We start from the raw sequence: 16,732 nt of genomic DNA, 5'->3' as shown, positions 1-16,732 counted from the left end.
GAGTGGGTGAGGGAACAAACGTGTGGTAAGGACATATTAGTAGAAATCACGAAGAAGAAATCGACATGGGCAGGGCATGTAATGCGAAGGTGAGATAACCGTAACGGAGTTGATTCCTTGAGAAGGCAAGCGTTGCAGGGGGCGGCAGAAAGTTAGTTGGGCAGATGAGATAACGAAGTTTGCGGGATAAATTTATCGCATTTAGCACAGGACCGGCGTAATTGGAGATTAATGGGAGAGGCCTTTGCGCTGCAGTATGCGTAGATAGGCTGGTGATGATTATGATGATGACGATGTCATGCAGATACCCGTTCCTATATGCGGGCGTTCGGCGAAACAGTTGCCTTTTCAATAATCTTTCGTTTTGTACACACTATAGTGGACGTTCTTAAAAGTTGGATTTCATTTCCTTTGACTCGCGAAGCTGAGTGGTGGTGCCGAGACGGGATATTCAACTTTTTTCGGAGTGTCTTTAATTTGCTATTTCCCGATACACACCATCGGAAGCAAAAAAACACAGCGCTTAGCCTGGCAAGCTCACAGTGTGTGAAGATTTTCCACTTGGATCGCTTCTTCACATTTATTTAAAGAGCCCGGCTTACAGCACAACGAGTAAATAGCAATTGGTGTACAGTGATCATGCGGGCTAATTAATCTCCATTTGAGCGGAAACTTACGGCTTAGCAGAAAAGCTCGAAAAATCACTGCACTATCGCTCCAACCTCACATCATCAATAAAGAAACCATCAAAGTGAAACGAAAAACAAGAGAGCATCAAGTCAAACGGAGCTTCACAATCAAGCAGGGTATAACCATTGCCTCACAAAAGGCCGCTAACATGCAACTTTCCCTCTAGGTGCCGGCAACTATCATTACGTCTAAAGAGATGCATTCGTATACATCACAGAAACTTCAGTGAGGACTTCTTTTGTAAAATGAAGTCAAGCGCCCTGCAAGGAGAAAAAATATTAAACTGGAAGGGAGAACTCACGGTGGCTAATCTAAGCGCTGTTTTTTTCTGTTTTCCAGGGCATTTAACTTTGGCTCCCTTGGTTTCTTGATTGCATCTAAGATGATGAGCTCACTAATATTTGAAGGTAAGTCCATATGGAAGCTGATATTTGAACCTGACTAGTGATAAGGCGCAAGGGATCTCGCCTCAACTGCTTATCTTGTGCCTACACACCATCGAAAAAGAAATTTCAAGGGAGGAGACCACAACAACAAAACATGACATAGAAACCAATGTGGCCTACGCCTCGCGTATGATTCGGCTGGTGCTTGCACCCTTATATCATTGATTTCCCGTGAGGTTTCTAAAAGGCTAAAATGGTAACTTAACTAACCTGATTCTCGCCTCGTTCAAACAGCTAGCTTGCCCTGTTTACAAACATAAAATTTCGACTGGTTCTCTTTTGCGCATTAATGCATCAAGTTTCATAGTATCCCATTCGATGCTTGTCAGGGAAGTTTGCTATTGACCTGGCATTGGAGTGATTTATTTTATATTGTGTCCTGCAGAAACACTGCACCACCGCAAACCTGTCGAACATCAAAAAGACCGATTCCCATTGGTCATCTCTGAGAGTGTCGTTGGCGATTTTGTTGAAATCACGTGACACGTAAATGTGCACTACCCTTGTTCGCGCGTTTACGTGAACCGACGAGTCATGTTCTGTCACTTTTTAAAGTGAAGCTCTGCTATGCCTGGAGTTTGGAATGGAGTTTGGTGTATTTTGTTCTACATCAACAGAAACAGCGCACCATCTCGTTAAACGCGCTCTAATTACGTGCCTGGCTCCCGTGCGTGCTTTCCTATGGTTTCGTAAAGGTGGCGGTGGTCACCCACGTGGAGCACAATCCCGAGGCTCCACTTTAAATCGCTAGGCGTTTCATGGAGCGAGGCAATAGTGTGCGTGCGCGCGTTTGTTTTTGCAGTGTTGGCTTGATTATAGGTTGATGCCGCCGTTGGAGCTGTCCGCTGTGCGCGAAACAGCGTCCGCCGTAGAATAAAGTTGAACTGTGCCTGAAGAGCAAGGGACAATGGCGCTGCCCACTTGCATTGTCGTCGCGGCTAATCTATACAGCAGTGTACTCCGGTGCAACGGTAACGGTAGCGGCCGTTCCACGTGTGCAATTTCCGTTGCAGAAATGAAATCCTCCCCCTGAATTCGTGCTTCTCTGGCGTATTGGTGACATCCGCTTCGCTGGTCACCCACTTTCTCGGTGGGAAATTGCGCATGATTTTCGCTCAAATGTGTTTCCAAAATTATTACCAAAGTTAAATTAATGGCAGCACATGAGGGCGTAATTGCGCTCGTGTTTTTAAGACATTATGATACAGAAACAAGATGACTTATCACTGCATGAAAATCGTCAGATTTTGAGTATAGCGATTTATAAGAATTACGCGTTTCCGTTTTGTTCCCCTATTACCAGGAACTGCGAATGCGCTAATGATGATAGCAGTGGTATCACCCTTTTGCGGTATTCCATCCCAAGAAAGGCTTAATCCAGGAACATGTGATGGGCGCAAAACATTAAACGCGTTCATATGCCGCGCCACACCTCAAACCGACCTAAAAGATACCAAATAGCTTGTATTTCCGTAAAAAATCTGCAGAATTGAGCTAAGGGAACATTTCTCAGTAAAAACATAACGGGTCAATGCAAAATATTAGCATTGCTGGGTTCGAACACAGAGCGTTCATTCTTAAACCCACGACTGTAACCCTATGCTCCAAAGGCAGAATGGCGGCTACCTTTTAGTATTTACATAAAAAATAGAAGGAGTGTTCCATGTTGAAGCAGCAGGTGGCGGTGGCTGTGTACAGCAAATGTCGGGCTTGTACCCACCAGTAAACATAATCTCGCCACCGTGTTGTTATAACGTCTCTATAGGAACAACCAAAAAAAGAGGCTAAGTCGCAGGTGGCATTGTATCGGTGGGCGTTTTTGGACCCCTGTCAAAAAGATCACCTCGGTCGCTGAGTAAGAGAGCAATAACCACGGTGTATAGGATGAACAATGCTTACGAAATAGGCAGCCGCTGATCCTTGAATGTTGCTCTTAAGTTCTAAACCCTCTGCGGCTTTAAGAAACTAAGCTTGTGTGAAATAGCCGTACTTGCCTGCGAGACTCTTGACAGAAACCTTGGGGTTCAAGCATCGGCTAACAAGCCGTTATCGCGCCAACGGCAAAGGGGCTCTGCAAACTCAATTCCAAATTCGCACATCAAAACAAGTGTGGGGCTGGCTGATGGTTTCTTGTGTAGCGTGTTTTCCTTCGGGGTAACAAATTCCTGCAGGCTTGAAGCAATAAGCATTTGCTGGTTTGAACCAGCGGATGCTCATTGTCGTTAGTTTTTAACCACCGCGTGAAGACAACCAGACACATTTTCGAAGCTGACTCTTCTTTTCGCAATCAAAATTTGGTCAAGCCCACGTTTTGCTCTTTCCTCGACCCGATATACAATCCTTGTTACAAAAATGCAATGCAGAATTACAGGAATAACCACTTGGTCAAAATTACATAAACTAAAGATTAACCCTCCTAAAACTACGGCTATATATTTTCTGTCAAAATAATCCAAAAGTTAATTCGGATCAAATGATATACATTGACGACGAACCTGTAGAAATTGTTAAAGCACACGAAATTTATGAGGTCTGTCTCACTTGCCATCTAAGCTGGGAGAACCATACAGACTATCTCTGTAAAAAACTTACACTGTTCTTACTTGCGGCAAAGGTGAGGCTTCAGATTTATTACGCATTAATTTACTCCCAACCAAGTTACTATTGCTTAGTGTACAGCAATACTTGAAAAGCCATGAGGATTGCGCGGAAGGACAACACAAAGAGGAGACAACAGAACGAGCGCAACCGGACGTTGCGCCCGTCCTGTTGTCTCCTCTTTGTGTCGTCCTTCCCCGCAATCCTTATGGCTTTTCGAGTGTCAGACCAACTAGCCCGTCAACATATTTTGTGTACAGCAGTACAATTAAGTCTTACATAACAAAACATTTCGGGCTCCAAAAAAGAATGGTTCGGCTGATAGAAAATATTGAATGACTCACCACAACGAAGGAGGCAGTTAAAAATATCATATAATTAAAACAGACTACATTTATGAATACTGCCTCAAACAGACTTACTACTTTTCTTCATCCAGTATCAGTAATTTCCTAACATAATTGGTTGGCTTGAAATACTGCGCTTCAAAAATAAACACACGACGTCATGATATCTGGAAACCACCCTATTTTCGTAACAATTACAAACTACAACGGTTGGCCCATAACCTTAGATCAGTTTTTAACAAATATCAAAACATAGCCAAATTCTTGATCAAGCAAAGGTCGACAATATTTTTCCGGTTTTTAGTATGATTACTGTTGATTACTTTGTTTCCTTAATTTGAGATTTGTTGTATACATATTTGGGATATTACGTTTTTAATGACGTCCACAAAATGCTATTCTCATCTTGTAGGTTTTTTGTGTACTTTTATGAAGTATTGTGAATTTTTAAAGTATGTAATCCTTTTCTTTGTTTTATTGTTGCAATGCTATTTCGCTACGTTCAAGTGGAAACTTTTATTTTTGTGATTACGCTCGTCGCTGAGACTTGTAGTGGTTTCTTGCACTCCGTCAAGTTGCTTATGCAGCGTCTACCTTGGAAATCACGCAGTTTTATCAGGAAATAAAATTGATTTGATTTGATTTTGATTTTCCTAATGGCGTAATTTGCGGTCGTTTTCTTGCTTAAACAAAAATAGCGCTATGCTCTAAACTGGAAACCCTTTGCGCATAACCGCGTTGTCACCAGAAATCTTCGAGTTGAAAAAGCGTATTTGCTTTCCGCGCTTCCAGGAGCATAATCTAGGCAGTAAATAAACGAATAACATCCAAGTTGGTCTAATTTACAAGGCTATAGTTTCAGTTTTTCAAATTACATTCGAACTATAAGGTTTTTGATGGCTTCTGTTTGAGAAAGGCTTAAAGGTGTACTCTTTTGTAGACGGTCATCGATGCACTATGAATGCAATTGCAATCTGGTCGTAACGTGCGTTGGACACCACGTTTTCTAAGAGGTGGGGAGCTGGCTTCGTAAAACTAAACAGGAACGTGAGTGTTGCACGTAACCACCACGTCACGCGAAGCGTACAACAGATTCCAATGATACAGCATAATTGGTGGTACGGATGTACTTTCTAACTGGAGCCATTCTTGTTGATTAAACCAGAACTCAGATGCACGCCTACGTAGTCGCGCACCTTGAATAAGATCATTTTGTATTGTCTGGGTATTTACGATGTCTGAAGCACGTAAAAATGTTTTCTACATAAGTTATGACTCGGAATTTTTATTTTAGCTTTCATATTTTGACAGTATCGTAGGAGCTAAATTTTTTTACTGCTTTTATAAACTGCATTTTTGGCACAAAGGAATACAAATCATTAACTGCGTCAAGATGCCACATGCGAAACTGCACGACTTCAAACACGCTGCTCTTTGTGCTTATATTTAAATACAGGACGCTGCTTTGACCAGAACGAGACATATATGTGCTGGTGGGACTCAACAACCATCCGAAACTACAGCGACACGGTAGAGGCTTGCTACAACCACCTCTTCAAGGCTGTGAACAAGGTAGGCCGAAAGAGATACTGTCCGCCAGACCACGAAGGCTCGTCTTCAGCGCAATCAAATTTAAAGAAGTAGTTATTTGACGTTGTACTAAAGACTTCTTAGTCGAATGTTTTCTGCAGCCTTTTTGACGCGTTGGAACTTTTGCGTACTACAATAACCAACGTTTAAACGGCCGGGTAGTATTTCATTTTGGTCGTGACAGAAGAAAATGAAATTATTTCAGTGCGGCGCACGTTAAATATCCGAGGTGATCAAAATATTCGAAGCCGTCTATTACGGCTGGCGTCATAACCCTGGCGCAGCTTTAGAACGTCAAACCCCAAATCAATTGAAAATGCCTGAGTTGTTTGCACATCATCGAAATGGTTGTCTCTTTCTCTCCCTTTCGAAATTTTCATGTTATAAGGTAACCGCGTCATCCTTAGTGCAACTCCAGAAGTCTAACAATACACTGCGATTAAACACATTGTAACACATTTATTGGTCGTACTCTTGCCTCAGTTTCTCGGTGACTGTGTGTAAAGCAACTATAGCAAGCATTTGAAAGTTTCAAACGATGCCCGTAGCCATAAAATTGACTTCACAGCATGCATCTATGTCAGGGTGGATTATTTTCAAGTTACCAAAGGTTTGGTCAAAAACCGAACCGTTACTTTCGAGCGGAACTTCACAACAATCACGAAATATGGCGTTTCGGCTGCAGACTAGCTCAGACGCGCAGCTTAGGGGTACTGCAGTATAATATTGACCACCTGAAGTTCACTAATGTGCTCATAATTCTTGTGCATACAGCATTTGGAGAATTCAAGAGGTTCGAGGTACGGGTGATCATATGTACCTTACCGAAGGAAGGAAGGAAGGAAGGAATACGTTTTTTTATCCATCGGGATCAGGTGTTAGGGGTGGAGGAGGCCCACAGGGCCGCCGCGACCGCCAGGGCCCGGGAGGTGGTAAGGACTTGGTCTGACTCCCCCGTGTCACGCAACATCTGCTCTCAGTGGTCTGGAGAGGGAACCGTGGGGTACGTGTCTGCGGGGCATTCGCAGAGGGAATGGTAGTGAGTGTCGAGTGCCCCGGAGGCTGGACAGGCAGGGCCAGTAAAGAGGTGTGGATGACTGTGTCTTAGAACGTCTCAGAAAATACCAGTGAAAGCCTAGAAAATACCAGTGAAAGGCCCAATTTGTGCATGAACACTCATTAACATGTTTGAAACTCACCGCCCTCCAATCAAGCTTCAGTTCCATCCGCGCCTGGCATCGCTGAAAACTCGGAAAAGCAAAGTGCACAGGAGGAAAATTCTACGCCAAGAAATGTGAGCGAAAGTGGAGAGAAGGCATAGAGCAAACCAGCAGGTGTGTGGAGTGCGCGCCTCAAAAAAAAAATATTAGCAGTGGCTTAGCTCGGCTATGCTAGGATATACGTAGCGTGAGCTAAGGTTCAGCTCGTTATTCTTAGCTCTCCTGGTTGTCTAGGGTTAGTTTGATTATCATGCTTACTGCTGCTTCAATGACACCCACGGCGTATGCGCATTATGTGAGACTTGTATATTTATCATGCGGCTCAGAGCTAAGCTGGTTCAAGAGGCGCACGCCGGTGTTGCTGCGACGCACGAGCAATCGGTGCCACATCCGGCCACCCCTCGCGTGATCATCAAGTGGACCGGGTCCCCACCTGCGGAACGGGGGTCGGCGAAGACGCTGGGCACGTGGGGTGTGTGAGAAGCACCGGTTAGCGAGAAACGTTCTGTGCGCCGTGTGACGTCACTGCTCCTCGCGCATGCGCAGCACGGCTCTGCCTGAGCCACGCGAAACTGCTCAACCTCGGCCAGTGTAGCTCACGCTATAAAAAGGCTTCCCGTGGTCGTAATCGACCCTGAGTCCCTCACGTTAAGAAGCTCGAGTCTACCTCGCTGCGCTATCACGGCATTGGAGGCGCGCAGCATTTCGTTTGGGTTGGTAGCGCTGCCACGGAATTCGAACTTTTAGTGAGTCAAAGTGGACTTTATCTTCGGACTTTGGCAGTTTTGATTTTGTACTTTTATGGAGTGGATTTTGGACGTTGGTTTGACGTAGTCTGCATGGAGAAAGCTTCGATTTTCAACCATTTCTTCTTAAGAATGAGCAGAGCTAAAAATGTCAAAATTTAGTGAACAACCCCAGCTCCACTGTTTGCTCAAACTTCGCATCTCTACTGGAAACGTGGCTTAAACGTTTTTATGACCGCTTATCCCCTTGTTACGAAGGTCTCCCTCTGGATCCCGCTTGAGCTGTGTTACCATAATATTCTCTGTGCAACCAGAATTGCTTGAGTTCGGCTATTGTGTTTCGGTGGCGCTCGTACAACTGTTTGTCTTAGTACCATTAGGCAAGTTCTGGTAGAGCGGAACTAAAGCTGCCCTTTTGGCGCTATTTTATGAGATTATGTTGACTTTTTGAGGTGTCACTAGGATGGGTAAAAGCGCCTTTTCTTCGCTCACAAAAGATGGCTTTGGGGAAAGTTGTCAAGCTTTAAAAAATGGCTGACAATTACGTAATCCCTAATGCACAATTTGAGCGCACTCCTTCAGCTTTTCTACTGTGTGAGGTATGTTGAGGGGAAGAATTCCAGACGGATATGTATGTGTTGTTACAGACCACACCACTGTTGCTTCATGTGCGCGTACCTCTGGATTCTGGCTTTGGCGGCGCTAAGCCTGGGCTCGGGCGGCGCATTTACTGCAGCGGCAGACGAAGCGCTTCCTTCGTCTCAGGGCGTGATAACGTTATCGTCGAACGCATGACGGCGCGCAAATCTGGCGCTATCTCGCAGCGCGTCGTCACGTGACACCGACCATGTTTCGGCGGCCTCGCTATACCTCCTATTCCCTCACGCTTTCGCCATACTTTCGCCCTCTGCTTTTCTGATCGCCCTACTCACAGACATTTCCCTGCCGCTTCACCGGCCCGGTATTCAGGATTCGACCGAAGTCGTCGCGTCCGTTCTTGCATGGCGGCTACCCTGCCGCGCTTCCTGTTTTTTAGAAGTGACGCTCTTCTTCTGTCGCTTAATCCTTCCCTTTCTGAGAGACTGGGCTGTTACGCCTCACACGGATTTCCGAACTTGCCATTGAATGTTCTCCATGAATAGCGGGCCCGGATCATTTTGTCCGCAGGCTCCCACATATCTCCCAACCAAAGTGGACCGCGTAGCACGCACCAGAGCCGGTGCGTGCCGACTTCGCGAACTCGACGTCTGTAGAGTGGGTTTTTCTGTGCTTCCTACTTGAGGCGCGACGGCACGTGAACTGGTGGAGGTAAGATAACGCGAGAGATCATGCCACAAACCCTGGGCTGAGAGTTCTCGAAGGTCGGGCGGTGCCTGCATGCGCGGTTAGATCCTCACTCGGCGACGTACTCGCGGCGATTCCCCGTAGGGGCTCGGGCAGTCGGCGTCTCCTGTCGTTGCCGTCGAAGATTCATGTAGTCATGGTACTCAAACACCGGGACGGTCGTTCCCTAACGCCTTGCGCTAGAACGTAACGAGTACTAAAATAAGACACCAGGAAACTCGTTTTCAAGCGACTCATGCCCGAACGTTTCATATCCGTGGGCACAAACGCGCACTGAAAGAACATACCGATGCATTCGTTTTCCAACGCCTCGCGCAAGAACGCTTCCTGCTTCAAAGACACAAGACCTTTACAGCGAAGCGGTATAGCTCTACCCCGCAACGGTTTCATCTCCGTGGGCAAAAACAAAAATACAATTATGCACTTCATGCTTGGCCACTCCCCAGGTTTTACGTTAGAGGGGATGGCCCGAGCTTTTCTTTTCTGCGCACGTTTGGCGGCCACCCACCGCGGTGGCTCAGTGGCTAAGGCGTCGCGCTGCTGAGCACGAGGTCGCGGGTTCGATTCCGGGCCCCGGCGGCCGCTTTTCTGATGGAGGCAAAAAGCCAAAACGCCCGTGTGTGCTAGATTTCGGCGCACTTCAAAAGTCCAAAGGTGGTCTAAATTAATCCGGAGCCCTCCACTACGGCGCGCCTCCTCGCCTGCGTTGCGTCGGCGCGTTAAACCGAACAATCAATCAATCAACGTTTGCCGGCCCAACCACCAGCCTGAACAGCGTGCGCTGTAAAAGATATATATCGTTCACGTGCGCAGTTTGCGAACGAAGGTGTTATACTGATGTAGAGCTGTGAAGGGCTACGATGACGAATGGCTTTCGAGGTTTCAGCATGGGGGCGTTGCCAAGAGCAGCTAAATGGTTCTTCTTTCATACCTGCAAATGTTTAATTAACAATACAGTCCCATTACATGAAACCTCGAAGGAACATCGCAATTTTATCGCTCAGCAAATTTCAAGATCAGTCAAAACTAAGGCGGCTCCGCTGGCGTGTTAGCTCGAATTGAGCGACGGTTGTGAGCTTCAAGTCTCGTCACAACCACAGATATACTTGGCTTAAGGTCTTACTTGGAGTCGGGGTTGTATGCATGGTGCTAAGAAAAAAAAGCGTATTTGTAAAATTTTTACCACCTTTATTTCGCCTATTTTCTGCTGACAGAAGCTGTACAGTGCAACTGTGTTGCCGAACTGTGTCTTTTCAGACGGAGATCAACACGTTCCACTTATTTTGCCTATTTTCTGCTGCAAAAAGCTTTACAGTGCAACTGTGTTGCCGAACTGTGTCTTTTCAGACGGAGATCAACACGTTCCGCAAGGAAATGGTGACTAGTATGGCAGCTGTTGGCCTCGCATACAAAGTAAGTTTCAAACACATGAGCGAACAGGCAATATAAAACAAAGCTAGGCGTGTTAGTAGGAGAATGTTCAGCTTGTGGTGGTTCTATAAGATATTCAACAAGCCCTTTACTCATTGTTAAACGGGCCGTGCAGACGAAATGCAACTAGTATTGTCAAAATAACTATCACACCAATTTTACTTCGAAATTCAAACTAATCATCTATATATTAAGAAAGAGATGAAGCACTGCCGACCCACCAGCCACGTCTTTGCTGGTTCCATATGACCTCACTAGATTTTTGTTCTATTAATGGCCGCCGACCAAATGTACCACAAAGAAACTATACCGCGTGGTTGTAGTTATGCGGAGGCTTGGAGTTACGTTTTATCATGCCACGTCAATATTCACGTGCAGTTGACACACACGTAACCATGATTGTATTCTAATAACGCAACGCCGCTCACGTGATGTAGCACGAATTGCGACTAATTGCAGTATTTCTTGCATTACCGGTTAAAAGCATCTTTAGCGGCTTCAATGGAATGAGCTAACAAAAGTTTTTTTTTTTTTTTTCAATGAAACAATCTTGTATTTCGTCTTCATTGGCCGTTTAAAAGCAAATGGGCGTTTTGAAAGCTCACATTATGCTTAAATTTAAACACCTGCGCGGTGAGGGAAAATCATATGTTACAGTCGCATCAATGAATTCTTTGAGGGTTTTTGTTAACAGCTAATACGTCTAGTAAGCACTCGCTGTAACAAAAATACCGTATTTGAGTTGTCACTTGTACCAAAGTGTCATGCATTTGTCACCCAAAGGCACACATTTTAGAGCTGATTAATCGAGGAATGTCGATGGTGGCTTTCCCCGCGCAGAACGAAATGATAAGTAGTGTGTACTTATTCACGACACCGTTTAAAGCGGTCGAGCCGCTGTCTCGGGAAAATGTGAGTTCTCCGCGTGCAGTAAGTTTAAATTGTGCTTAACTCTTGTACGTAAGTTCCTTGATAGGCTTCGGAACAATTTCTCAATAATTCTACTACCGGCGCAGGGCTTTCGAGTGTTTATGCGAAAGTATGAAGAAGAGTTCGAGCACAGCAGCCTCAAGAACCTGGACCTCACACAGAATCAACTCTTTTTCATATCATTCGCAATGGTCAGTGGTACAACGTTTCAGTTTTAGAGTTTTGATACGGCACAGTTTTTTCTCGACAGGGTGAAGTTTTCTAGTTTTATACAGTTCTCTTTTAACTGGATTTATTTCCTGCGTGTTGTAGAAGTGGAACAAATGCGGGATAAAATATTCCCCCCCCCCCCTGAATGTTTATTCTCCTTCTCTCCGGTTTAAAACCCCCAGACATGGTGCGAGAGTGTTCCCAACCAACTGCGAAATATCATTGACATGGCTACCTCACTCCCGGATCCACAATACAGGTAAGAGTCACGTGGCTTCGGCACTATGTAAAAGAAGATTGCTAAATAACATTGTGGTATAAAAAAACAACGTGCGTCACCCGAACGCTGTTTCGAGAGATGTATGTCCTCTGTTCAAAGCTTATCAGGTAGACTGGACAGGTGCTACATAGAACGTCGCTTATAAAGATTAAGAAAGCGGCAGCGCAGAATTACATCGCAATGAATTGATCCCTCGAAAACTTCGGCGGGGAATTTTTTCATTGCTTTCTTGAAAAATTAGTTTGCTTTCTATATAATAACAGGGGCAGGGTGAAGAAAACTTTGGTCGGACAGCTTTCTAAAGCAAAGAGAAGAATGAAATAACAAGTCGGATAACTCGGTAATAAGTTAACAAGACCGTGTTTATGACCGATGACACAGTCCGTCTGGCGAGTTTGCGGCTAAAGCTTTGTGATCCTGTACACAAGAACGCGGGTTAATATGGTCCTGCGTGGCCGTTTTTTTTTTCACTGAAGAAGGAAATAAACAAAAGTAATGGAGGCTTCATTGGTGGATCTTTATGAATGCGTGAGCATCTCATCCCTATTTCACACTTGTGTGTTCGAGGAGGTCAAAGTTAATCCGGAGACCTCCACTACGGCGCCCCTCTTCGCCTGTGAAGCGTCGTCGCGTTAAACCCCTCAATAAATAAATAAATAAATAAATAAATAAATAAATAAATAAATAAATAAATAAATAAATAAATAAATAAATAAATAAATAAATAAATAAATAAATAAATAAATAAATAAATAAATAAATAAATAAATAAATAAATAAATAAATAAATAAATAAATAAATAAATAAATAAATAAACAAACAAACAAACAAATCTTCGCTCTTCCTCGCAAACTTGACGGTTAGCCTGAAGCACACGCCTTGCTCGGGCTTTTTGGAGTTGCCAGCGCGGCGCATCCAGCATGACCCTTTTATACCATTCCAGCGGTGCTTTACGTTCTAACCGGCTTTGGAGCTAGGTTTGCTCGCTTTAGCAGGGGCATTGCCAGCCTATAGCTGTTTCTTGTTGTTCACCAGTATCGCAATTTCGCCGCCCTCACTCGATTTTCTCCCTGTCTTGTGGCGCTGCACTGGTGGCACATTCAAATTCACAACGCGTACAAGCTATAACGGGAGTCATGGGACTCGTCGAGACGAGTTGTGGCGGCCCTGTCGGCAAATTCAAGTGCCTAGCCGCGCGATTTGACTTGACGTCGTCGTAGCAACGTCGGTAATGATTCGGAGGCACCACCACCGCCGCCACGTGCTTCTCTCCTTCTCTGCTCTATTATCCCTCTTACGACGCAACGGCAAAGATTGTTGCCCTATTTGTGTCTATCGTCCCCGCAATAAAGCGACAGTGCTTTCCGGGCTTCCACACAGCTTCAAAGACCAGTTGCGGCTTTACTTTTTACATTGGCTTTCACGACGACCCTCCTGTGAAAGACACGGTGGAGGATGAAAAAACTTTATTTACACGCAGCATTAAAGGGACACTGAAGTGAATTTGTCAAGCTCCCGTTTTTGCTTGCACTGCGTAGCCTGGCTCAAATTAGCACACTTTTCATCGTTTTACGATTGACAAATCGGTAATTATTTTACAAAGCGCGAAAGAAGAAAAACTACCATGCGCGATTTGCGGCGGCCGCACCAACTAAAGCTGTGACGTTAAGAGGAGCGGGCACCGTGATTGGACGATGCCCAAGGTGAGCAACCAAACAAGTTTCGGTTTCGGTTTCGGTTCTGTAAAACACAACCATTGGCGTTGTTGCATGGGCATTCTCAATAACTCAGTAATCATCGTACCGCGCTTCTGCCATGTTGTCAGCTGTAAAAATGCATAAAGATAAGCCTCCTAGGACGGCTTGGAATCGTAGCATTCACTAGCCGAAACCTACGCAGTGCATGAACGCCCTCCGCGTACCCGCAGACGCCCAAATGTCATGCGCTTTTCCCCCATATTTGGAGCTTGCCTCCCTCATGCCTGTATCGTAAAAAGCGGGTTCGCACCAGGCCAAGGGTCTGTTCATTCTGGCCTGTGCCCACTGCCTGCAAGCAGTCGGTGCTTATGGCAACAGCACGCCAATGAGAACTCGCTAGCGCGCCAGTGCCAGCCTGCGCGTGTTTTGTGAACTAGTTCGTGGAGCCATGAACGTTGCGCCCCAAAAAAAGGTGACTCAATATAGAAAACATCGGCGGAAAACGAGAAAGTTAACTTAGAGAAAAAAAAGCACTTACCCGCGGGGATTCGAACTCCTAACTTGCAAAATACTTGCGGTGGCATATCAAGCGCCCCACACCACTCGGCCACGGAGCGGGCTCTGCTGGCTTTCGTAATATAGGGTATATATTGTACAACCAGTTTACACTTTTATTTAGTTTTGGCATTTCAAACAGCTTAGGTGACTATTTTTTGTATTGCGCTCGTGCAGTAAGCGTCGCCCGAGTTTCCACAATAGCTCACGTCTAGCAATTGCATTTCGTAGACGGAAAAACGTTCGCAGATGCGTAGTCGTGCTGCTAACCGCTGTGCTTGTTCGCCCAGCGCAAAAAAGTGCTTCCCGCACCCTAGTTTTACGCTGTACGGTAAAAGTATCAGTTGATTTTATTTCCTTAGTACCTATATTGACTTCGCTGACTCTTCTCCCGCCTTCAAGAGGCCTTATATTTTCCTACTGGCGTACCAGTCAGCGAAGCGTCGCATGTGCGCTTGTGCTGCGCTTGTGTGAAGCGACCTTGACTTGGAGCTAGATACAGTGTACAAACTAACCAAGTAAAGAAAGGCAGATTCTACCATTCACAAACGTGTCCTGGCTTCGTTTCAACTGAGCGAACGAATTGCGACGACCCGTCGGCGGCCTGCGGACGAAACGCTGGGCCGACTGACTGTCTGAAGGCAGGGGAGCCGTGCAGTAGCGCAGTCAATTGCCAGCTCGGCTCCTCTCGACGTCACACGAAAACGCCGCAGAAAATGGGCGAGCGTAAAGAGAGGAGGACAGCATTTTGGAATTAATTTTTCTACTAAATAAAATCGCGTAAACGCGCCCAGGGTGGTCGAAACATGGTCTGGCGACTCCGGACTACAATTTGCGCAAGTAATCCCGCAATGTTTACATATCACTTCAGTGTCCCTTTAATATGCGCCGAAACTGTCCGAAGCCCGGTTCACCAACCTCACCTGGTCCGTCAGATGGTCCGAGGCTATCCAAGTCCACCATGTTGAAGGAGAAGATGCGGAAAATGTGGGGATTGAATTGCAATGGGACAGGAGAAAATAAGATGCAGTACTGGCAAGTAAAATCCCCAATTCAGCTTGTGAAACCCACTTTTTGCTAGGCAATTCTGGCATATGGCTTATATTCAGGCGGTGTAACGTATATCTTACCCAAAAAAGCGATTTTGAAATGGTGAAGCACCGCATATGTTCTTTAAATTATTCCCCATTGCGGTTTATTTGCAGCATTACCCTGAAATCAATTTGCTACAGGGCAGAGTAGCCTCCTTTCTACTGTGACAAGCATGCCTGATTAAAAAAAATCATTCTTTCCATTTCAGAGTGGAAATATCGCTCACCAACTTCGACAAATTCGGGAAGTACTTCGCCTGCAATGACAATCTGCTAAGTTATCAGGAGAAGAAGTGCAGCATTATATGATCAAGCGGACACGAACTATTTGTATCAATAGGGACTGCAATTTGCAGCCGTAGAAATGTACTTGCAGGAGTACAGCTTTATTAGTTTTATGAAAAAGGTCACACCGCTGATAGCGAAGACTGGAATATTTTCGTCACGTTCTGACGATGTGTTCGCTATTTTTTTTAAGTGTCTTACCTAACCAGTTGTCCAGTTGCCAAATACATTTGTCTATGTTGTAAGAGTGTGCCTCGAACACGCGAACGGACTATTACCAGTGCTGGGAACAATTCTATGTTAGAGCCAACAACGCCAGTCAGGCAGGGCTTCAATGCTTCGTTTCCGTCGCCCCATTAATATTTCGGTGCGATTACTCAAATATCATGGTTTCCTACGTGGTATTATGTTATTAGAGTTTTAGCTGACCGTTCATGGCGGTCCCCTCCGCTTTCCACGGCCCGCTCAACACAACCGGAATGTCAGCAGCAGAAATGCATTCAACCAAGCGATAACCGTATCTCCCTCAGCGGGGAATCATTCGCGTCACCGTTCGTGCCCTGTGCGTGCGTAAACTAAACGTCACCCCACAGTTCATTTAGGAATTGCAATTTCGGTGACTCAAATAATAATAATAATAATATTTATTAGTCAAACAGAAGTCATGTACATAATCAGGCCTACCTAAGCCGCAACGGGCTTGTCAGGCAGAGCCTGGCAGGCGACAAGCGAAAAAAAAAAATAAATTATATATGTTACAGTACGCAGCACCAACCAAGAACAGATAACCATTCGGTATTCCCGAAATCTCTGGAAAGCACTAGCGCATGCGCCTTAAAGCCTTTTTCAGTTTATATTTCGAGGCATGCGCAAAAAAGTCAGATGGCAAAGTGTTAAATATAGCTGGCACATAATGAAGTAATATACTGTCTTTAGTGCCTTATTTTACCGCTTGATATAATTTAGTTGCTGTCACTTTATAGTCATATTAAAATATTTCAAAAAACCATTATATTTCTGAATAGCCAAGACAAGACTGTCTTTCAGAGAGCTCCATATAAATACGCTCGCTCTTCGGTCGATGGTTTTCGCTTCTGTTCAAAACTCGGTGGACTTTGTGACATCCTTGCATATTACCCAGCGCATTTGCGGTTTCGTCGTGCACGTTTCAACTAAAGAAACGGACTTCGCCGCAGCGCGCTCGCCTCAATAGGGGCAGCCATCTTGAAATATCGCGTGGTTAGCGTGAGCTGGCGCGACGGTCCGCTCAG

General features: G+C 45.2%; 1 protein-coding gene across 1 annotated transcript in view; it reads left to right on the top strand.

Annotated features, from left to right (window-relative positions):
* The window catches only part of LOC144146518 (neprilysin-like), a 52,888-nt gene extending 36,898 nt beyond the window's left edge, over positions 1-15,990 (top strand). Inside the window, exons 12-17 of the mRNA XM_077678463.1 lie at positions 1,030-1,097; positions 5,538-5,653; positions 10,329-10,394; positions 11,429-11,533; positions 11,735-11,811; positions 15,386-15,990. Coding sequence (XP_077534589.1) covers positions 1,030-1,097; positions 5,538-5,653; positions 10,329-10,394; positions 11,429-11,533; positions 11,735-11,811; positions 15,386-15,485 — 532 coding nt within the window. The 3' untranslated portion in view covers positions 15,486-15,990. The remainder of the gene's footprint in view (positions 1-1,029; positions 1,098-5,537; positions 5,654-10,328; positions 10,395-11,428; positions 11,534-11,734; positions 11,812-15,385) is intronic.
* Positions 15,991-16,732: the final 742 nt, after the last annotated feature.

The sequence above is a fragment of the Haemaphysalis longicornis genome, unplaced genomic scaffold (genome assembly GCF_048455015.1).
Source record: "Haemaphysalis longicornis isolate Haplotype H1 unplaced genomic scaffold, Haemaphysalis longicornis Haplotype H1 scaffold_7, whole genome shotgun sequence".
Classification (NCBI taxonomy): domain Eukaryota; kingdom Metazoa; phylum Arthropoda; class Arachnida; order Ixodida; family Ixodidae; genus Haemaphysalis; species Haemaphysalis longicornis.
This window is presented reverse-complemented; position numbering and strand designations above follow the sequence as displayed.